General features: G+C 50.2%; 1 protein-coding gene across 1 annotated transcript; it reads left to right on the forward strand.

The window, feature by feature from the left end:
- The first annotated feature begins 91 nt into the window (after positions 1-91).
- Positions 92-20,893, forward strand: SEC24A (SEC24 homolog A, COPII coat complex component). Its single transcript, XM_054389451.1, has 23 exons — positions 92-179; positions 5,952-6,452; positions 7,514-7,681; positions 8,440-8,511; positions 8,821-8,966; positions 9,129-9,301; positions 10,242-10,344; positions 11,180-11,306; positions 11,636-11,745; positions 12,102-12,214; positions 12,863-12,981; positions 13,768-13,823; positions 14,113-14,319; positions 14,612-14,732; positions 15,315-15,473; positions 16,140-16,313; positions 16,693-16,803; positions 17,384-17,559; positions 18,253-18,390; positions 19,198-19,302; positions 19,397-19,489; positions 19,990-20,093; positions 20,477-20,893. The coding sequence occupies exons 1-23, from the start codon at positions 107-109 to the stop codon at positions 20,589-20,591; spliced, it is 3,264 nt and encodes a 1,087-aa protein (XP_054245426.1). The 5' UTR covers positions 92-106; the 3' UTR covers positions 20,592-20,893.
- The last annotated feature ends 1,126 nt before the right edge of the window (positions 20,894-22,019 follow it).

The raw sequence follows: 22,019 nt of genomic DNA on the forward strand, positions 1-22,019 counted from the left end.
CGCGCGCCTGGCACTTCCGGTGCGGGGCGGCCCTTCCCCTCCTTCCCGAGGTGGGCCGGGCGCCGCCAGACGGGCGGCACCGCTAAGCTGAGCCGAGTCTGCCGCCATGGCCCAGCCCGCCAGGCCTCCCGCCGCCTATCCCAGCCAGAACGGGGCTGGCCAGCAGCCCTACAGCAACGGTGAGTGTCGGCCCGGGTTGCCCTTGGTGGCTGTAGAGGGCCGCAGGGCCTGGCCGTGGGGAGGTGGCGACACCTGTCCCTCTGCGCTTCACCCGGCCCTGGGCCGCCCTACGCCCCTTCTCCCCGGTGCTGCGGGGGCAGCAGGGCTGGGCCTTGGCCCACGGCTCGGGAGAAGGGGCCGGTGCCCACGGGCAGAGTGGTGATGAGGAGGTATTCCGGATGACGGGAGTAAGGGAGTCCGTGGCCGCGAGTGATCCCGGGGTTTTCGCCGCTCGCCTTTTCAGAGCGGGTGGGGTCTGGGGACAAGTTGTGTCCGGCTCCCCCAGTGCCCTTACTGCATGCCGTGCACCCGGCGGCCGAGGGGAGTTAAGGATAAAAAAAGAAGCGGGTAGCGGTGACCGATTCCTGTCACCCAGTCCGTGCAAGGATATGGGTGCAGTTCCGGGCTGGGGGGCGGCTGGGGTGTGGAAGGTCCCAAGGGTCACCGTCCGTGGGGATCGAGCCGCTGGTGGGAGCGTGTCCTGCTGAAGCGGCGCTGGGCAGCCCGCAGAGCTGTTTATCAAGCAGGTAAACCTGCGTTCTTTTTTTTTTTTTTTCCCCCATGATAAGAGTTTCGGTTTATAAACTGACAAAAGCGCCTTTCAGAAAACCAGTGTTGGCGCTGCCGAGGGAAAGGCTGCGGCCTGAGCCGTGCTGGCTGTCACTGCAGCCCGGATCCTGCCAGTGACACAGCCGGGTCCGCAGCGGGAGCCAGTGACCCTTTGGAACGGAGCTGTAGATGTGGCACTGTGGTTATCGCTGGTGGGGGGAGGACCGGGCTGAGCGCAGGCTCTGGCGCCAGGTCATGAGGTTTATCTTGTCAGTCACCTGAGGTGATCTCGTTCCCTGTGCTGTGATCCAGGGAGGTCTGTAGGATTTCCTTCCCCTTGAAATGCCCCTATTGAGAAACAGAGCAGGGGTGAGGCTGCACATCTTTCAGCCACTGCTGTGGGCTGGGGAGACAGCAGCCCACAGCAAGCCTTGCCTGCTTACCTGTTTTCTCTACAAGTGTGGAAGTCTCTGCTGTTGGAAGTGTTCCCTGATCTCACATAAAGAACGGTAGAATTATTTTGGCTGGAAACAACCTTTAAGACCATCCAGCCCAACCATAAACCCAACACCACACAGCCATCAAAACCACGTCCCCAAGTGCCATGGCCACTCACTTCTTCAACACCTCCAGGGATGGTGACTCCACCACCACCCTGGGCAGCCTGTGCCAATGCCTGACCACTCTTGAAGTGAAGCACCTTTTCCTAATACCCAATCTAAACCTCCTCTGGCACAATCTGAGGCACAAATACAAACCTCATCCTCAGCACTCGGCTCCTTAATTAGATACTTCAGTGTTGTGGTGGTGCTGCTGCATCGTAAGCAGCTCAGCTCTAATGAGGTATTTTGATTTCTCTGCTTTATGGATGAGTAATTAAATGGTTGGACTTGTCTTCCCCCCCCTTCACAGTGAGTTTGTTGCTTTTTCTCAAAGTCATCTGCAAAGTGGCATTTTACAGGCAACCGTTAGAGGGTTGAGAAGGTGGGAAGTGACTGAGAGAGAAACCTCTGCCCTAGAGAGCTCCTGGTCTGGGCAAGGAACCTCAGCTAATGGAGCAGCGGAGTGGGTTGATTTACAGGCTGGCATGGCTTCATGTTTGCTGATTTCCCTGCCGTGGGATTAAGCACATAATGGGAGTTCTGGAGAGGCAGTTGGAGGAGGAGGAATTTCAGGCTGCCTGGCTGTCGGGTGAAAAATCAAGAACCGAAATTGAGCGTTATGCAAATGCAGGGCAATTAAGCAGCCCAGTTGGTGTGGTGTGCTCAAGGCCTGGGCTGCTGGCCTTTGGAATGCATCAGGGTACTGAGGTGTGCAGTGCTCTTGGCTTCACTGAAGATCTGTCGAGACAGTGCTGCCAGCCCGGATGCTCATGGGAAGAGTAAAGCACTTGAGAACAGTCTGGAGGGCTCCAAGAGCACTGCTGTGGTGCTCACTGTGGTCTGAAGCAGGCAGGCTGGCAGCAGAGTGCTGAACTGGTGGAGAGCAGGCAGCTCTCTACTTGTTGCTTTGCTGTTTGCAGGTGACTCCTAGGCTTGCCTGCCGATGAAAGCAGTAAACTGTGCCAGCAGCACCATGTGCTGGCCAGAGCGTTGTTTAGCAGGAGCACTGGGTTGCTTGGCAACAACCTTCCTCTACTTCTTGTGTGATTGTCACACCAGGACCAGCAGTTTGTGTTCACCTAACTCCACCTTGCTAACATGCTTTCCGGTCAATAGTGCAAACAAGGAGGAGAAACAGTTCCTCTGGTGCAGTTTTGCTCTATTACCACATGGCAGGACATAAAGGGAGGCTACCAGGAGGATGGAGACTCCTTTTGTACAAGGAGTGCCATGGAAAAGACAAAGGGTGATGGGGACAAGATACTGCTGGGGACATTCCCATGGCACTCCAGAAGAAAATGTTTTCCCATGAGCACAGCTGGACAAGGGAAGCAGTGGAGTCGCCTGCATTGGACAGTTGGAAGACTCATCCTGACAGGGTGCTGAACCAGCTCATTGCAACTGCCTCATCCCCTAGAAAGGCTGGGGGCAGGTGATCCTTGGGATTCCTTCCAAGCTGGCATTCTGGGACTCTCTTGTGATGTCTTTGCTGGCACTTTGAGATCACAGAGACTTTAGAAGCTCTTGGGTTTGGAAACCAGTGGGTCAGAGTCAGCTGAAGGGGTGCTGGTGATGACTGAGTCCATGGCAGTTAGGTTGGGATGCAGCTGTTCTGTGTCTTTACCCTTACATCTCAGAGGTTGGAGAGGTGGTGGCTGGTGGTAGTGATGTGCTAAATAACTGGCTTGGAGTAGGTGATGCTGAAATCCTGTGTGTCAGAGAATAGGACTTGAATCCTGGCCTCCCATGCTAATATTTTAACTCCTCGTTCTGTACAACCATTATGGCAACCTTCATATGCATTCTGGTGCCCTTCGTGATCTTAGGAGTGACTTTGTGTTCCTGCATAGGTGTCTCTTGCTGTAGGTGGGGGTCTTTCTTGGTGTCTAACTGATCTCTGCTGCCGTGCTGGTGATCTCGCTCTTCAGCCAAGGCTGACCTTCTAGAGAGTTCCTGGACTCGCAGAGAGCCAGCAGCAGTGCCTGGGGAAAGCTGGAGAGCTTGTGTACTTTCTTGAGAGGCCTCAGCAAAGAGGCCAGGTCAAAATGGGTGCCTGGCAGCAACCTAACAGCAAGTCCTGAAAAGGTTCTGTGGAGTGTGGAGCCTTGGAGAGGGTTTGTGCCCCTCCGTGCTGTTGCTTCAGTTTTGTTGGCAGGCTTGTCTTGGGCACAGTAACCCTGCGCAGGCCACGGAGGCTGTGCTCTGGCTGGAATGAAAGCCAAACTCTGGAACATGGTGCTGTAGGGAAACAGAGTTCCAAAGCAAAGTGTCATACAAAATACTGGGACTGGGTTTCACCTCACTCCCATTAATTAATTCTCACACTTCTCCTTCAGGGAGAGTGCAAGGGAGATATCTGAGTTCCTGCCTGGGCTCCAGGGTCGTGCTCAGAGGTGAATACTCCAGTTAGGAATTGCTGTGTGTTTGTTCTGTGGTTTTGGTATGGCTTAGAGTGCTGCTGTTATGTCTCTATGCTGGTGCAGTCAGGGGACCTGGCTCCACCATTCTTAGAGTGAGGCACTGAATGTGCAGCAGAGTTTGTAAATCAGGAGTGGCAGAGTGCAGGGTGGTTTCTGAAGGTGAGGCAGGACCCTTGGCACTTCACCTTGACAGGCTTCTTGTTTAGACACTGCTGAGTCTGGAGAGTCATTAATTGCTGGGATTTATGAGCAGTGCTGTAAGGCCAGTGGGGTATAAGTGGGTTTGCTAACTGCAGGATGAGCAGCAGGCTGAGATTGATGGGTGGAGCAGTGTGGTGTGTGCTTGGTGTGCACAAGGAACAGGCAGTGGGGATGAGATCACTGGCACTGCAGTGCTGCCTGGGCTGTGTGCTTAGCATGGATATGGAGATGTTCACTGAAGATGACCTCTTGGCAGTGGTGTCCAGGGACCGGACAAGGGACAACTGAAAACACAGAAAGTTCCACCCAAGCATAAGGGGAAACTCCTTTGGTGTGAGGGTGCTAAGCCCTGGAGCAGGCTTCCCAGAGAGGTTGTGGAGTTTCCTTCACTGGAGAGATTCCAATCCCCCCAGCCATAGTGGCCCTGGGCAAGCTGCTGTGGGTGCATCGGACTGGGTGGTCTGCAGAGATCCCTTCCAACCCCAGCATGCTGGGATTTTGTGACATAACAGCCAGCTGTCACCATAGCCTAGGGCTGTCCAAGGAGTGGGGAGCTGAAGCAGCCATGCAGTGTTTGTCCTGAGCATTTCAATATACTCTGCACTGAGCTTCAGTTCTTGTGGAAAAACCCCTGAGTGTAGAGTTATTTTAACTTGTGAATGGGAGCTTCCTCCCCCTTTGAGTGTGACTAGAGTGTTTCAGGAGGAAAGCAGCTGTCTTTGTTTTGATGCTAGCTGAAATGCTGTGTCTCCCTTCTGGTGGCAGCTGTTTGCAGTGCCTGCATGGTGAAGGTGCGTCCAGTGCCCAGGGCCTTGCGTGTGCTACTGCAGGTGGCAGTGTGCAAGCCTGAAGTGCTGCTGGGCTGGCAAGTTAGGGCCATTGGTTAACCTGGGCTCAAAAAAATCATCCAAATCTGGAAAATAGCACAGGGTTGCAAAAAGATTCTTCACTCTGGCTCCTGAGGAGGATCTGTTCTGCTTGCAGATGCTTGCCTGTGCCTGTGTTCAAGCTGTGTTTGGCTGGGGGAAAGCACAGCGTAACTGGCATACCACTGGAGAGTGGCTTGGTGGCTGGAAGGAGTCGTGGCTGGCTGTGACTTTCATTCCCTAGTGCCTTCTGCTCAGAAGGATTTCACTTGAAAATATAAGGTCTCCCTTCAGGATGTCCCTGTGGGGGCAGTGCTAGGAACCTGTGTCAGCAGCTGTCCAGGTGGAGCTCTGGGCACGCTGGGAGTCTCACCATGCTCTGTCTCTTCTGCTCCTGTGTGAAACAGACATCTGATGCTGCTCTTGGCAGCCTGGTTTCCTGCTTGGAGAGCTGATAACCTTATTTCAGTTGGTTTTTTTCCTGCGAATGAGTAGAACTTGGTTCAGCTGTGCCAAAAACTGCATGCCAAGCACCAGTGAGCCAGCCAGGTGAATTGTTTTATGGGACCCTTCATTACGTCCTGGTGAGCAGCTGCCTGCTGGCATGAGCAGCATGTGTACTAGAATTAACTGCAGATACTTGCAGAGATTAACTCTGCCACTTGAGAACCAGCACAGTGACCTCAGCTGAAGCTGGCTGTTGGTGTCTCTGTGGGAAGGTGAGGCTGAAGCTGGTGTCACTCACCCAGTTACTGCATGATGGATGCTTCTGCTTTCGGTCTGCTTGCTCCCACTGCTGCGTGGGGCAGCTCTGCTCTCTGGTCACCTTGCTTCCTGGGGCTCCTGAAGGCAGAAGTAGGCTTGTGTGTGGATTTTAGTTCAGGAGGCACTGGGTTGATCAGTGGTGGTGAGGCTGCTGTAGAACAAAACAGAGCGCTAAGTGCAGATAGCAAAATACTCCCCAGTTCATGCCTTCCCAGCAGCCACACGCTGTTCAAAAGCAAAGGGAAGAGAGTCCCAGGAACATCTTTTCTTTTCAGAAGAGCTACACAGTGCTGCCTTTCTAAAGGGTTTGTGTGGTTTTTCTCTTGCAGGTCCTGTTCCAAGCCAGCTGATGCATTCACCAGATGGCGAGGCACATATGCCTCCAGTTCCAGCACCCTATTCGCACCAGGTGCCGGTGAAGGTCCCTCCCCATCAGTCTTCTGGACAGTACAACTATGGTGGCTCTCAGAGTGTTTCTCAGTTAAACAATTATCAAGGACCTGGGCAGACTCTCACCAGACCACCAGTGGCACAACAGACAGGTCCTGCTCCACCGGTGCCGCTGCCTCCCTTGCAGAGTGCAGCTGCTGCATCCTCTGCTGGTGGCTTTGCTCCTGCAGCCAGCCCCGCAGTGCTTTCACACTGGCAGCACAGCCAGCCCACTGCCACGCAGGCACTGGGGGCTCAGGCAAGCCATGTGGCTCATGTGACTGGGACAGGGTCAGCTCAGCACCCCCCCTCCTTGCCAGTAAATGCAAACCCTGCAGGAAGCTATCCCTATGCTACTTCTCCAGGAGGCCCTCGCCTGCAGAACAGCTTTGTGAAGCCAGGTAACCACAACTCTGCCATGCTTTGCCAGTGCCCATTTCTCATGGTTCCTTTTTAGGTAAGCAATACAGAAATGACTCTGCAGCAGCATTGTGCTCGTGGAACAAGGCTGTCAAGGCAGAAAATGTACATCATGAATACAGGGCTGGTTTCTTTGGCTTAGGAATGGAAGTTCCAGGTGCTGCTCAGGTGTTTCAGTTGGCTGAGCAGATACTGACTGGGGTCTTGTTTTGGGAAGCTGTGTGTATGGCTAGCGGGGTTTCTGTCACCTTCACCCTTCCATGCAGTGGCTATTGGAGCAGTCAGGTGGGGGCTTTGGACCTGTCAGTTGAAAACTGTGGTGCTGTGCAGTGACTGTGGCCTTTGGCAGTTTAAAACTCGTCAGCTTCTCTGTAATCACTTGAGTCAGGTTGTGCTCTGAACAGCCTCACTCAGGGCCATGCAAACAACCTGAACACAACCTGAAAACTCATGGAAAGAGACCAGTTGAATGGAAAGCTTCCTTCCTGCAGATGTGTAATTTTAACTATCTAATACTAACTGTCAGCCTCTAGAGAACTCCGAAATTGTGGAATGGGTTGGATCAGAAGGGACTTTGAAGACCAACCAATTCCAAGCCCCTGCCATGGGCAGGGACACCTCCCACCAGCCCAGGTTGCTCAGGGCCTCATTCAACCTGGCCTTGAACACCTTCCTGGGCAACCTGTTCCGGAGTCTCCTCGCCCTTGCTGTCAAGAATTTCTTCCTCCTCTCCATCTAAACCATGAAACACAAAGAATTGCCACTCCCCTCCTGCTGCTGGCCTTCTGGTCCAGGCAGTGGTGAAAAGCTTTCCTGACATTCAGCAGCTCTGGCATAACCTGTGGTGGTCATGGAAACAAAGTCAAAGTGCTGGTGGTTGTTACAGAAGGTTCCCTAACTGAGCATGCTAATAGCAGTCAGGTACAGAGATGTTTGAAGTGTTAAAGCAAATATTGTTTCTCTTGAGGTGCTGTCAGGCTCAGGAGATGTTTTTGTTGAAGCAAGTTCTGTGTTCTCCATATACAAATTAATCTCTCTACAGGATCTGCACCTCCACCAGTGACTCAGCCCTTAACTCCACTCCACCCCCCTTCAAGGCCACCTTTGGGACCTCCACCAGTTGGTGGTCCACCTTTAATTAGGCCACCAGCCCAGGTAGCAGGAGCAGCTAGCCCACAGCCTCTGCTGAATTCAGCTGCAAGTCAAGAAGGTAAGGAGAGTTTTGTCTCTTTTATTGATTTTGAGCATTACAAGTGGCTCCAATATGCAAGCATGAAAGCCAAGCCCATAAACAGTGGATGGAGGAGCTGCTGCCTAGCAAGAGAGCACTGGGTTTGTGTGCTTAGACAGAGCTTGCAGGAAGCTGTCCTCCAGGAGCACTCTCAGTTTCAAGGTTTTTCTTATCTCAGCTGGAATTTGTATCCTGACTGGTATGTGGCCATGTCAGAATTGCTGGTGTTTGCAAGCAGCTCTAGGCTGAGTGTGTCAGTGGAGGAAATTTGGTGTTCCTGTGAATTACCAGTGGCAAAGTTCGTCAGGGGCCTCAGTACCTAAGTTCCAAGGTGCTTTGCAAACTGCAGCTGACATACAGATACTCCTCGGAGGAGGAGGAAGTGTCCCCTGACATTTTATTGCATGGCAAATGCCTAATCAAAGCACTTTAAAAGGCCATTCAATAAGAAGTGTAGAAACTTTTGTTTTCCTTTAAAAAAAAAAAAGGATTGGAGGGGGTTTATTAATGACTTTGAAGTCAGAGCAGCAGCAGCAATGTGTGTGAGGAGAGGCCAACATGTAAGATTAAATCCAGATTTGAGATTCAATTGCATTTGGTTGTGGGACAAAGTAGATCCAAACCATGCTAGCTGCAGTGTTCCCCCAGGGTTGCTTTGTGGGATCTCTTTGCAGTGCTCTCATTAAAACCTCTTGGTCACTTGTGTCCCTGCTGACTGGGATTGTCTTTCTGAACAGGTGATGCTCCTGCCAGCGATGGGGCTGTGCTACCAAACAGCTATGATGCAATAGAAGGTGGTGGCCTCATGGGTAAGGCTTTGGAATTTAAGGTATTTACTACTGAGTGACTTTCTGAAGGCAGGAGTTTGTACAGAAATGTACAAGCAGGTTGTACAGAGTCTGCCTTGAGAGCAGATACAAACTTCATGGCAGCAGACATGTCTGTTCTTGTCAGTGTGGGGAGGCAGCTGAGAGCATTTCCTAAAGCCCACTGCAATTGTCAGCTGGCTACACTTAGAAGCTCAACACCAACCAAAAGCCCTCCTGCTGTGTTAATGCATGGAGCAAGCTGCTGTTCTTCAGCAATGAATTTCAAGTGTTTGTCTCCTCTGCCTTTAGCAAGCCGCCATGCTTCTCCTGCACCCTCCAAGCTGAACAGGGCTGTTGGCTATTCTTACCCTGCCCTGCGTCCAGGCTACCAAAATGCTGCCAGCCCTGGAGCACCAGGAATGCAGTATCCAGATGGAGCAATACATTTCCCCCAGGTAAAGTGTGTCTGGGTTTTACCTCAGTACTACCCAGGGTGTGGATGGGGGAAGAAGAGGGGTAACTGGTGGGTGTTGTGCATCTCTGCTTGGTGTGCCCTTTGTTAAATGTGGGTTTCATGCAGATCTTTGGTGTTGTCTCTCAAATTCTATTGACTCCAGCCTGTCCTGGCCACTAATCACCTAACTGCATCTATGGGTGGCCTGAGCCTACAGCAAGAAGGACTAAGATCTGTGAATCTTCTTCAAGAGAGAAATATTCTTCCCACAACCCTCTTGAAGGCTCCTGTCCCAAACTTGCATGAAGAAATCCAGAGGCTCAACTGTAACCCTGAGTAAGATTATCCATTTGCTATAATTCATCCAAAAAAAAAAAAAAGAGTAGAAATTCCTACCTGGAAACATAACTCTTCATAAAGTTCCTTAGTTTTGTGGATAGAAAGCATTGGAAGCAGGCTTCACTGTGCTGCAATAAAGGCAGTAGGTGCTTTAAACTTGGAAGGGAGGAGAACTGCCTGGGTAGAAAGTGTGAGGAGCAATGTTGTTTGCAAGGCAGCTGTAGATAGGCACAATACAGAAGCTTTAGAGTGTAGCTGTCCATGAGTGTGATTGGGACAAGAGAGCAAGGTAAAGCAAAAAGGCTGAGTGAGCTCTGCTGATGGCACCAGCTCCAACAGTGGAGTCAGTGGAAGGTCAGACAAGAATCTGGCAGCTGGGTGTTGAAGTCATCTCTCTGAGGAGCCCAACCAGACCAGGTCCTCCTGCTTTGCAAGCCTTTTATGATAGGTGAAGGAATTCACAGCATCTTTGAAGCTGGGGAAACAATCATGCTGGACTGGACCTGGGAAAGTTCTGTGCACATCTGCTCTCACATCTCTCCTGAAGTCCCTGCGGTCACTCTGGGGCTGCTGATAGGTTTTTATGAGTAGTTTTAAGACAACTTCTTACACTTCACTGGTTCAGATTTGTACAGAAGGGGCTACCTCAAAACACAATGCCAAAATCACTCTTGGTATATAAGGGTTTGGTGCAGCTTTGAACATTGTGACACTCAGCTGTGCCTAAAGAGCAAGGGCACAAAATGAGAACTCAGATGTGTACTGTGGGTCAAGCTCTGCTAAACCAGAGCAGTTTGACAGAGTTGGAGGAGATCCTTTGTCTGGAAATGGAAATTCACCATCCCCAGCTCTAGCAACAATAAAAAGGATGCTGTGTACTACTGAAGTAATTTTCTTACCTGCAAGCCTCTGAAAATAACCTTTGTCCTCCATGTAGGTTGTTCCGCTGTACCCTGACTAACATTCCTCAAACTCAGGCCTTATTGAATAAAGCCAAACTTCCTTTGGGGCTCCTGCTTCATCCTTTCAAAGACTTATCGGTATGACAAATGTTCCAAACTTTCCATGCTCAAATACAACTCTGCCTGTATTCAAGTCCAGAGCTGGACACTGACTTGTAAAAGAAGGGCAAGTCCAGTGGCTGACCTTGGCCCTGAAAAGCCACCCTGGTAATTGACATTTCCCTGTTCTGTGCAGGTCATTAGAATTGTTATGATTTTTTTTTTTTTACCCCTCCCTGCCATTTTTAAACTTTCAAGCCTCACTTCTTAATCAGCAAAATCACCCAGATCTCAAAAACCTGGAAGCTTAGAGGCAGCACAGTACCTGGACTGTGCCAGAAGGCAACACATGGTGGTGTTAGGTCAGTGGTTGGTGATCTTGGAGGTACCAGCAAAACAGTTCTGTGATTCTTTAAAGCACTTCCATCATCTGAATTGCAGTATGGCTTAGACAGCTTTATCTTGTCACAGACCCCTTGCACTTACTGATTTCTTCCTCCAAACCTGGTACTACTTCTTAACTGAGAATTAACAAAGAGGTTTGGATGTCCTCAGGTAGCCAGGAGACTCTGATTTTAGCAGTGCCTCCTTTAACCTGGTATTTTTCACATTTAAAGTCACTTTTTCAAAGATGTGGGGTTGTTTTTCTGAATTTTGATCTGCATTGGGCACAGGACTTGGTCTTAAACCATCAGTGCAGTATTGAAAGCTTTGCAGCTAAATGTGTTGGAGCTCAGTTCTCACAGTCCTCTTATGAAAGAATGTAGGGGAGCTGTGAGGATGCAGTAAGACTTCTTCCTTCAGCAAGCAGCAGCAGAGGGTGTGGTAGATGAGGAGCTGTGATGCTGTGAACCAGGAATCTCTTCTCTTGCAGCAACTGCCCGTGGTGACGTCGAGCACCATCGTGCGATGCCGCTCCTGCCGGACATACATCAACCCCTTTGTCAGCTTCTTAGACCAGAGGAGGTGGAAATGCAACTTGTGCTACAGGGTGAACGATGGTAGGTCCTGCAGGTGCTCAGTGCTTTAAACTCTTGAGGCTAACCTCTCCCACCTTGCCCTCTGAGGCTGTGATAGTCATGTCTGTGTCAGCCTGAGGAACTGCTGCCAGTGCTGCTGGGGCTGAGGCATGGCAGATGTTTGCTGTGCTGTTTAATGAAGCCCAGGAGGTCTGAGGTGGACTCCCCAGGGGCCCTGACAGGTTACAAAAAGCTGCCCTGCCTAGCAGGGTTGTCCAAGAAGCATTGCCCAGCAGGCACAGAGGGGCTGATGTGTAAATGCAGCACAGCTCATCCTCCTGTGAAGTAACAACCTCCATTTGTCTGCACAGTGCCTGAGGACTTCATGTACAATCCTGTCACAAGAGTTCATGGGGAGCCTCATAAAAGACCTGAAGTCCAGAATGCTACCATTGAGTTTATGGCTCCATCTGAATACATGGTAAGGTTTTAATTACTTGGAGTTGTTCTCTCCCTTTTTGTTTCCAAGGAGAAGTCAGGACAGGCCCTGGCACAGGGGGTTGCTTTCCAGCTCAGCAGACCCTTGCTGTCCCAGGGAAGGTATCTGGGAGCTCTTGGGCAGAGCAGTTCAGATGGTTGATTTCTAACCACTGGAACGTGCAGCTGCTCACAGGCCTTCTGCCAGAAAGCTGCAGCTTGAATAGAGAAGAGACAGAAAGCATTCAGAAGCTTTAACTGTCACCTGTGTGCAGTTCTCACAAAGTTTGCAGTGGCAGTGGAAGGAGCCCAAGATGCTCCCTGGGTGTCATTTTCAGAGTCCATCCCCTCTTTGCCCAGCTCCGGCCGCCCCAGCCACCTGTGTACCTCTTTGTGTTCGACGTCTCACACAACGCTGTGGAGACAGGATACCTGAGCACAGTCTGCCAGGCCCTGCTGGACAACCTGGACTCGTGAGTACCTCACCTCCAGCAGCACCTTTCTCATTCTTCTGAAACTTATGGCACTTCCTGTCTGGAAGAGACCTCCTCCAGCAGGGACTAGCAGTGGCCAGTGCTGTATGAAATCCCACCTAAAGCTGTGGGGTTTTCTTTCCCACCACAGCTGTACTGGGGGTTTCTTCCTTAGGCTGCCTCCTCTCTTTGCTTCCCCAAGGAAGGAACATCCTCCTTAGGAGGAGTTCTGGAACTGTACTTTTGAAGTTTGGAGAAGAGCTTGCTGAAAGGAATGCTCACATCTGATGAGCTGTTCCTGAGATGCAGGCTGGTTGGATACATGCTCCTGGATGCATTGCACCTTGTTTCTTCCTTTTATTCCAGGGTTTGTTCCCATCTTAAAAACATGTCTGGAGTGTTTGCTAGGTGACTGCACCATGAGCTTGTGACTTGGTGGTTGGGTTTTATGTGTAGGTGATGGTGGTGGTTGTTTTTTAATTTTACTTTTTTGTTCTGTTTATTTTTTTACTCCCAAATGGCTCAAGATGCTGCAGTTCAGCTGTTAAATAGCTACTTGGTAAACCTGGGACAGGTACAGTGGATGTTTAAAAAGCAAAGCCTGCAGAAGTGCAATTTCATCTTGCTGAACACCTGTCTTGTTTGCAGGCTTCCTGGGAACACTAGAACGAAAATAGGCTTCATAACATTTGACAGCACAATCCATTTCTACAGCCTTCAGGAAGGCCTCTCTCAGCCCCAGATGCTGATAGTGTCAGATATTGAAGGTATGCAGAAATCCATTCTGTGCTCCCTCTCTGCTGACAGCTGCTGGCTTTGTGACAGAATCTGTGTGGTGGGGAATCTTGAGACCAGATCATTGGTCTCCAGTAATGGCTTTAGAAGTAGCATCTGTTAGTGTCTGTGGAGGTGCTGAGCAATGCTGTGGCTGCTCCTGCCTGAGAACATGAAGGCAGACTTGCTCCTGTGGGGGTTACCTTGTACAGTTACCCAGACCTATGATCCCAAATGCTGATGTCTGGCAAAGTGCTCTGGATGCTGTGGTGACTGCTGTCTAGGGCTTGTTCCTCTGCCTATAGCTTCAGGTGCCGTGAGGCAGGGCAGAAGGAGCACCAGGAAACCTTAGCTGTGTGTTTTCACTTAATCTTCATTATCCTCAGCCCTGCCAGGTTCTACCATGGCATGCTGGCCACAGCTGTGCGTAGGAGTTGAAACAAGGGCTCTGTTAGATGGGTTTGTGCTGATGCTGTATTTGTTCTGTAGCTATAATGGTGGGGAAATACAACTCAGAGGATCACTGAATGGGTTGGGTTGGAAGGGACATTAAAGATCATCCAGTTCCAGGCCCCTGCCATGGGCAGGGACACCTCCCACCAGCCCAGGTTGCTCAAGGCCTCATCCAGCCTGGCCTTGAACACCTCCAGGGAGGGAATATCTACAGCCTTCCTGGACAGCCTGTTCCAAAGTCTTACCACCCTCACTGTAAGGAATCTCAGTTGGGAGAAGTCTGATGTGTTTTCAAAAAATGAATACTTTTTTTCTTCCCATTCCAGATGTCTTTGTACCAATGCCAGAAAACTTACTAGTCAATTTAAATGAAAATAAAGAGGTAAGAATGACTTGAAGGGACTAGTGACATTCCCATAGCTTGGGATAATTTCTTAATGCTCTTTAACACCTGCAGGTTAAATGCCAGATCTGAGGTGGGGAAAAAAGGTATTTGAATTGCTCTGTGACTGTAAGCCTCTGCCAGCCTGGCCCAAGGCAGTGCTTGACTTTTGTTAGGGCTTTTTCTGTACTCCCTTGGCATACACAAGTTTGTGTATGTTCAGCAGTCAGCTCTGTAAAGAAGACTCTGCAGACTCCTACTCCTAACACTGCTGCTTTCTCAATTGCAGCTAATTCAAGATCTATTGAAGACCTTGCCACAGATGTTTACCAAGTCCCTGGAAACTCAGAGTGCTCTGGGGCCTGCCTTACAGGCTGCCTTTAAACTGATGTCCCCCACTGGAGGCAGAATCTCTGTCTTCCAGACACAGCTTCCATCGGTGGGAATGGGAGCGCTGAAGTCTCGGGAAGAGCCAAATCAAAGATCATCTGCAAAGGTCAGCGAAGCCCAGAGGCTGAGGGACTTCTCCTGTCCAGGGGAGTGATTCTGGATTGCCTCTTCTGGGTTGGTTTTGTGCTCCCCTTGCTGAGCTCTAGCCTTCCTGTGTTAACATAGAGCAGCAAACCCCTTGGGCACTAGAAGCACAGACTGAGGTCCTGCTTTGTATTTTAAGATCTGACTGTACTGAGTGGTGAGGAATCAATTATCAGTGTCCCTGAGAAGTAACAATGAATGAGTTCATCTGTTTGGGTCCCCTTGGCTTATTGTAACACTCCCTGTATTTACAGGACATACACCTGACACCATCCACTGACTTCTACAAGAAGCTAGCCTTGGACTGCTCAGGCCAGCAGATTGCAGTGGATTTATTCCTCCTCAGTGGACAATATTCTGACTTGGCTTCTCTAGGTAAGACATAGTAGGGCATTTGGGGCTGTGTAACCCTTGTGCTTCTGGCTGGCAGATGCACAGAACCTACATTAACATTCAGTGCATGAGCCTGATTGGAGTGAATCTAGTATGGCAAGGTGCAAATCTGTCTTTGGCGAGCAGTCACAGGGGCTCCTGATGTAACCTGACTGGTTTCATAGCCTCCCTTTGAGTCAGGGCTCCTGTAATCCTGCTATTAGTGCCTGAAATACTTAATTCCTCTATGCCTTTTAACCATCAGTGTAAACTTCATTAGCATTGTAATGAAGCATTTTAACTCTGCCTTCATTAGAGTAAGCTTCATTAGCATTGAAATTATATTTTTTTTCTTCCACTTGACCAAAACCCCAAGTGCCACAGTACCTGTAGTGTCTTGCCAATGGAAATGATTTCAGCCCTGAGTTCACAGAGGTGCTTGGGCATAGAGTGGTGTTCCACCTGCAGGCCTGGCAGTGTGGCAGAGCCATGTGAAGGTGTGAACAGGGAGTGTTGCTCTCAACTGGTGTTTGTAGAGCACACAGCAGCTGCCTGCGCCCTGCCAACCCTGCTGCTTTGTTGCAGGTTGCATATCCAGGTACTCTGCAGGCAGTGTCTATTACTACCAATCCTACCACCACAAACACAACCCTGTGCAGGTGGAGAAGCTGCAGAAGGAGCTGAAGCGATACCTCACGAGGAAGATTGGCTTTGAAGCTGTCATGAGGATAAGATGCACCAAAGGTCTGGATGTGGCTTCTTTGATTTTTGGGGGAGAGGGTGGAAGGGAAGTGAGCGTTTGCTGTGCCTTGGGAATGTTGTGGTTGGGATTTAGGCTGAGGTGAGTTGAAATGGTTAAAAAAGAAAGATTAGAGCAGTAAATTTCAGTGCCATTATCCTCCTTGAAGGGCTCAGGTTGGAAGGGACCTTAGAGATCAGCTATTCTGACCCCCCCCCCCCCCCTGCCCCACCATGGGCAGGGATGCCTCTCAACTAGATTTGGTTTCTCAAGGCCTCATCCAATCTGGTCTTGGACACCCCCAGGCAGGAGGTATCCACAGCCTCCCTGGGCAGCCTATTCCAAAGTCCCATCACCCTCATACTGAAAAACTTCCTAAGCTCCAGCCTAACCCTGCTCTCCCTCGGCTTATAATGGAGCTTGAATGTCAGTGAAGATGCTACAGATGCCACCTTTAAGCAGCCTGATTCCTGGAAAAGCTTGTACTTTATAGCCTAGATTCGGCTTCCCAATCCCTGCTTCCTGCTGGGCTCTGTGGATTATTTGTGTGGGATGGTGTCCTGAAGATCCTTTGATGCCTTGAGGAAGATCTCAGTGACACCAAGGCATTAGGCAGTGATGGCAGGTGTGGTGCCTGTGCTTCAGGACCTGACCTGGTGCCTATGCTGCAGGTCTCTCCATCCACACCTTCCACGGGAACTTCTTTGTGCGCTCCACAGACCTGCTGTCCCTGCCCAATGTGAACCCTGACGCAGGCTACGCCGTGCAGATGGCTGTGGAGGAGAGCCTCACAGACATGCAGGTGGTCTCCTTCCAGTCTGCTCTCCTCTACACCTCCAGCAAAGGTGAGGCAGGGCTCAGAGCAGTCTGTCTGTGCCCACAGATCAGCTGCAGTGCAGCTGGAGGAACCAGCTCCAGCTGGTTTCTAATACCAAGGTCACAGCTGTGATGTGTCACTCTGTGGTGTCAATGGTCTTGCTTCTTCCAGACCAAGAATTTTCTTGGGAAGCTTAGTTCTGGTCTCAAAATAGGGAGAGGAAACCCAAAGAGAAGTAGCCATTTTTAAAAGCCACTGGAAATGGGCTCATGAACTTGTCTGATGCATTAGATGAAATCTTAATTTATTTTGCTGAATTTCTTTCTCCTGGGTGACCAGTGGCAGCTCCTGAGTTGTGCCAGAAAAGCAAAGCTGTGTTTGCAGGCTGCAGTTTGCTTTTCCTACAGGTGAAAGGAGGATTCGTGTCCACACCATGTGCTTACCTGTTGTGACAACACTGAGTGATGTCTACCTGGGGGCAGATGTCCAGGCCATCACTGGGCTGCTGGCCAACATGGGTAAGCGGCATAGTGCTTGCGTGGGTGTGCATGGATGGTAGCCTTAAAGCTCGGAGCAGTAGCCCTCTGGGGAGCAGCAGAAGCAGGAAGGTTCTCTTGCACAGAGTCATGGAATTGTTTCAGCTGGAAGAGGCCTCTAAGATCATTGATTCTGACCACCAACCCAACACCCCCATGGCCATCAAACCATGTCCCCATGTGCCATGGCCACAGGTTTCTTGAACACCTCAAGGGATGGGGATTCCACCACCTCCTTGGGCAGCCTGTGCCAGTGCCTGACCACTCTTGCAGTCAAGAAATCTTCGTACTACCCAACCTCTCCAAGGGCTTTCTAAGTGCTTTGTAGGTTGCAAACCCAAGAGGTTGTTTTCAGTGCTCGGCTGAGGTGCAGGCTCTGCACAGCTGTGTCTGGGGCCCCATGTGAGCCTCTGGCTGGTTTGCTGAAGCACTGGGCTTGGCTCCCTCTGGGGCACAGTGGAAGCTGCTTGCTGGGATGCACGAAGCACGCATGATGTGAGGAGTTAACAGGGGCTGGCCCCGCTGCAAGGCGGGAAGGTCTCACTGGCTCTGTGCCCTGCAGCTGTGGACCGGTCGGTGTCGGCCACGCTGAGCGACGCCCGAGACGCCCTGGTGAACGCAGTCATCGACTCCCTGGCTGCCTACCGCAGCTCCGTGCTCAGCATCCAGCAGCCTGGCCTCATGGCCCCGCACTCATTGCGCCTCTTCCCCCTCTACGTCCTGGCGCTCCTGAAGCAGGTGAGCCTGCAGCGGAGGCCCTGCAGCAGGGTGGCTCTGGCTGTCGTCCCCCTGACGCAAAGCAGCCTGCTTTTGGTGTACAAAGCAGCGTCTGGCTTCTCTCCATTGCTTCTGGGGGGCTCCACCTTCAGGAGGGAATTGATGTAAGCTGTTTAGCAGATGCTGCCCTGTGCCACTGGAGTACTGAGCTGCTTCACTCCAGTATTTTACAGAATGCTTTGGGCTGGAAAGGACCCGGAAGATCATCCCATTCCAACCCCCTTGACCATGGGCAGGGATACCTCCTACTAGCCTCATCCAGCCTGGCTTTGAACATTTCCAGGCTTGGAGCCTCCACAGCTTCTCTGGTAACCTGTTCCAGTGCCTCACCACCCTCATGGGGAAGAACTTCCTCCTAATGCCTGAATTTATTCTTTTAAATAGCATTTTTGAGGCACATGTTAGAAGGGACCTATCTCCAGATGCTTCCATCTCAGCTGCAGTGCTCCCTAGGAAGGATTGATGGTGCAAGGCCACCCTTAATCCTAGAGGCCAGAGATGGGAATAAGGAGGTTTATGTGATTTGTGTGTGAAACACTGAGGAGAGCTATGGAAAAGCAAAATACCATGTTGTGAGGAATGCTTAGGCCTTAAGCTGAACTCAGCACTCTTTGCATCTCACCTGGCTGCCTTCCACTGCCTGCTTGCCTGCAGAAAGCCTTTCAGACCGGCACCAACGCACGGCTGGACGACCGCATCTTTGCCATGTGCCAGGTGAAGAACCAGCCCCTCGTGTACCTCATGCTGATGACACATCCCAGCCTCTACAGAGTTGACACCCTCACAGATAAGGTGAATGTCTGCACTGCTCTCTTCAAGCCCAGGGATCTGTAGGAACTTTGTTCAGAATGTCTCAGGTTTTCCACACCAAAGCTGCACAGCTGAAATGGGCAACGCCTTTTGAGATCCTCCAGTCCAGCCCTTCCCTAACTCTGCTGAGGCTGGGGCTAACCCATGGCCCTCAGCACCATACCTCTAGGGATTGGGGATTCAGCCACCTTCCTGGGGACCCTGTTCCAGTCTTTGAGAACCCTTCAGGGAAGAAGTTTCTTCTCTAATATCCAACCTAAACCTTCCCTGGGGCAACTCGAGGCCATTTCCTTGTTGTATTTCTTGCTCCTAGGGAGAAGAGACCAACTCCCACCTGGCTCCAGCCTCCTTTCAGGGAGCTGCAGAGAGCCAGAAGGTCTCCCCTCAGCTTCCTTTTTTCCAGACCAAACAACCCCAGCTCCCTCAGGTGCTCTCACCAGCCCTGTTCTCCAAACCCTTCAGACCTCTTCTCTGGACCTACTCCAGCACCTCAATGTCCTTGTAATAAGAGTCCCAAAGCTAAACCCAGTACTCAAGGTGTGGCTTCACCAGTCCATAACAAATCTGATACTCCAGTTGAGAAGCAATTAAGATTAAGATGAAGTGCACTCTTTCTACATAACACATGGGAAGATTTATTGGTAAATTGCAAAATGTGACTTGAAATGGAGGACAAAGGGCCCAGCTTCAGCATTCAGTGTGACACATCCTGTACTTGTTCAACCTTCTGCTCCTCTGCTTGTCTCAGGACATCAAGCTGTCAGCCACTGTTTTTCTGGGTTTTTTTAGGGGGCTTTTAACATCAATGACAGAACTATACCTCAGCCACCCCTCCTGCAGCTGTCAGTGGAGAAGCTGAGCAGGGATGGTGCTTACCTTATGGATGCTGGCTCTGTAAGTTGGGGGTGCTGTTGACCCACTTTGTGTGGGGACTGCTGGAGTGTGGTTTTGTGTTGGGTTCATGGTGCTGTCACTGGGTGTCTTTCAGGTAATGTTTCTGTGGATTGGGAAGAACTGTGGGCAGAGCTTTATCAGCCAAGTCCTTGGAGTCCCAAATTATGGCTCAATCCCACAGAACATGGTAAGTGCTTGCTCTGCTGTACCCAGCTGTACAGTGCCACCAGAATATCCTGAGAACTCAAATGGCGCTACTCACATGTTAGCCCTCCAGGGGTGACTCACTATAAAGCTAGAGCTGGGGAAAGGAACCATTTCTGTTGCTCATCTTGGAGTTTCTCCAGGCTAAAACCTCCTTGATCTTCCCATGAAAAGCAGAGTATGAAGCAGCTGGGGCCGGTGCAGCGCCTCAGCAGTGAGAGCAGACTGAACTCTTGTGCAGAGCAAGCAGAGTGGGTTGTGGGACATCCTTTGGCTCCCGCAGCAAGCCAGGCATCCATCACAGCTCCAGCATGGCTGTTCTGGCAGCACCTCAGTGCACTTGGCTGTTTGAAACCCTCTCAAAGCAGACTAGAACTAAGTACAAACCACTGCTTTGTACCTGCTGAGGACAGAGTTGGGCTGTTTGCAGTGTTCCTGGTTTTAGTGACCATACCTGTGCTAATGATACCTTCTGCCTTGCAGACACAGCTCCCAGAACTTGAAACTGCAGAGTCCATCAGAACAACAGCTTTCATTGCCTGGCTGAGGGAACAGAGACCTTTCTTCCCTATACTCTATGTAATAAAGTAAGTGGCTTTAGAGACCTCTTAACACAGATTTGGGTATCACACACTGAACTTCCTTAATGACAGCTTCCTCAGGGGTGCCTGCTGTGCCAAACATATTTGACAGCAGGGATGACTTGTGAGAAGCTGTCTGCAATTAGAATTTTCCACAGCCCACAGGAGATTAAAGGTCACAGATCAGTCTTTGGTTAGTGTCAGATAAGTTAAGTGAATGCTGATCAGTGCAGTTGTTAGGATTAAGCACCCCTGGTGACTGAGATCCTCTTCTGATGTCCTTAAGCTCTTGAAGTGTCTTCCCACTTGATGTGTAACTATGAATGCCTTGCACTGTGGGTCTTGTTGCATGCTGCTTCCACTCAAATCCTTGTATTTCCATTTTTAAGGGATGACAGTCCATTGAAATCAAGTTTTCTGCAAAATATGATTGAAGACAGAACAGAATCAGCCTTATCATACTATGAATTCCTCCTTCATATACAGCAGCAAGTGAACAAATGAAGCCCTGGCCTTTTGCTCACTTGTGGAAGGGAAGTGTTTGCAGTAAAGAACGCTTGTGCTTGTGATACCTTCATTAGATCTGTGGCCTGAGGCAGGGGATGAGAAGTTCTCACTGTGATTTCAACCAACTAAAGCAAATAAAGGACCACATCTGAGAATCAAATGTGCAACTACATAGTATTGTACCTTAACCAAGAAATCAAACTGTTGGAACTGGTTGAGCACCTTTAACTTGCTGCAGATCATGTTTTTACTGTAAGTACTTGCAGCATGAAGTCCCTTTCCAGAGGCAATACTGAAAAGGTGAAATACATTTTGTAAAATAAAGAGTTCTCTGTTGTTCAAAACTGTATATTTCTGTAACTCTTGGCATTTATTTTTAACTTTTTTTTTTTTTTGCTGCTAGATATAAAACCTCACAATACTGATCATGATTGCAAGGAAATTCTTTCTAAGTGTGCCCTGTGATGGCAGAGAGCAGCTCCATGTTCAGCTGCAGGTTGCAATGGAGCAGCTGCTCATTGTGAAATGAACAAATCCTTCAGGCCTAGCCCCAGTGCTTGGGCTGGGCTGTGGCTGAGGGCACTGCAGGTAAGGTGCCCCAGGCAGGCCGGCTGAGTGTTACAGCTTTTGCTGTCAGTATTCTCATTGCAACACAGCAGGGAGGAGGTGGCCCTGCAGAGGCTCCTGGGTGGGTGACAGGCTTTGTTTTTCTCAGTGAAAGGAACAGGTTAATATCAGTGAATGGTGTGGGAGAGAAAGCCAGGGAAGGTTTATCTCAGATGTTTGGGGTTGTGTCTAGCAGGCTTCAGACTCTTGTTTACATGAACTGAACATGAGGCCCCTAACATCCACTGTGTTTCTGAAGTGAATTCATGTGGCAGCACTTCAGACCTCATGTCTGGAGGCAGCCCTGACTCTGCTGCAGTTAAAATTGGAAAAGAAAGGACTTTTTTCAAAGACAAAACTGCTCCTTCTATGTTTGAAAATTGGGTGATGGTTTGAGACATGCTTGAAGCTTTCAGAATCAATTTTGGTTTTACTGCAACTGTGTAATGAGCCTTAGGTCCCGAGCCAGTGTGCACTCAATACAAGCTTTAAATATCCTCTCAGATCCCTGACAGAGCTACAGGTGGCAGATGAAGTGAAAATTCCTAGACGTGTGTATGCTTCCCATCCCTGGCACCATTGCAGGCCAGGCTCTCTGGTGCTCTGAGCAACCTGCTCTAGGTGCAGCTGTCCCTACTGACTGCCCAGGGGAGTTGGACTGGCTGAGCTTCAAAGGTCCCTTCCCACCCAAAGCATTTTTGTGACAAGCATTTAAATCATTTTGTAGAAGTGTTTTGGTCATTGTTCTGCTTTGGAAATTAAGCTATCAATGTAAAGAGTATTTAAATTGCTCCATCCCTGTGCCCATGCAAGTGCTTC

The sequence above is a fragment of the Indicator indicator genome, chromosome 18, assembly GCF_027791375.1.
Source record: "Indicator indicator isolate 239-I01 chromosome 18, UM_Iind_1.1, whole genome shotgun sequence".
NCBI lineage: Eukaryota > Metazoa > Chordata > Aves > Piciformes > Indicatoridae > Indicator > Indicator indicator.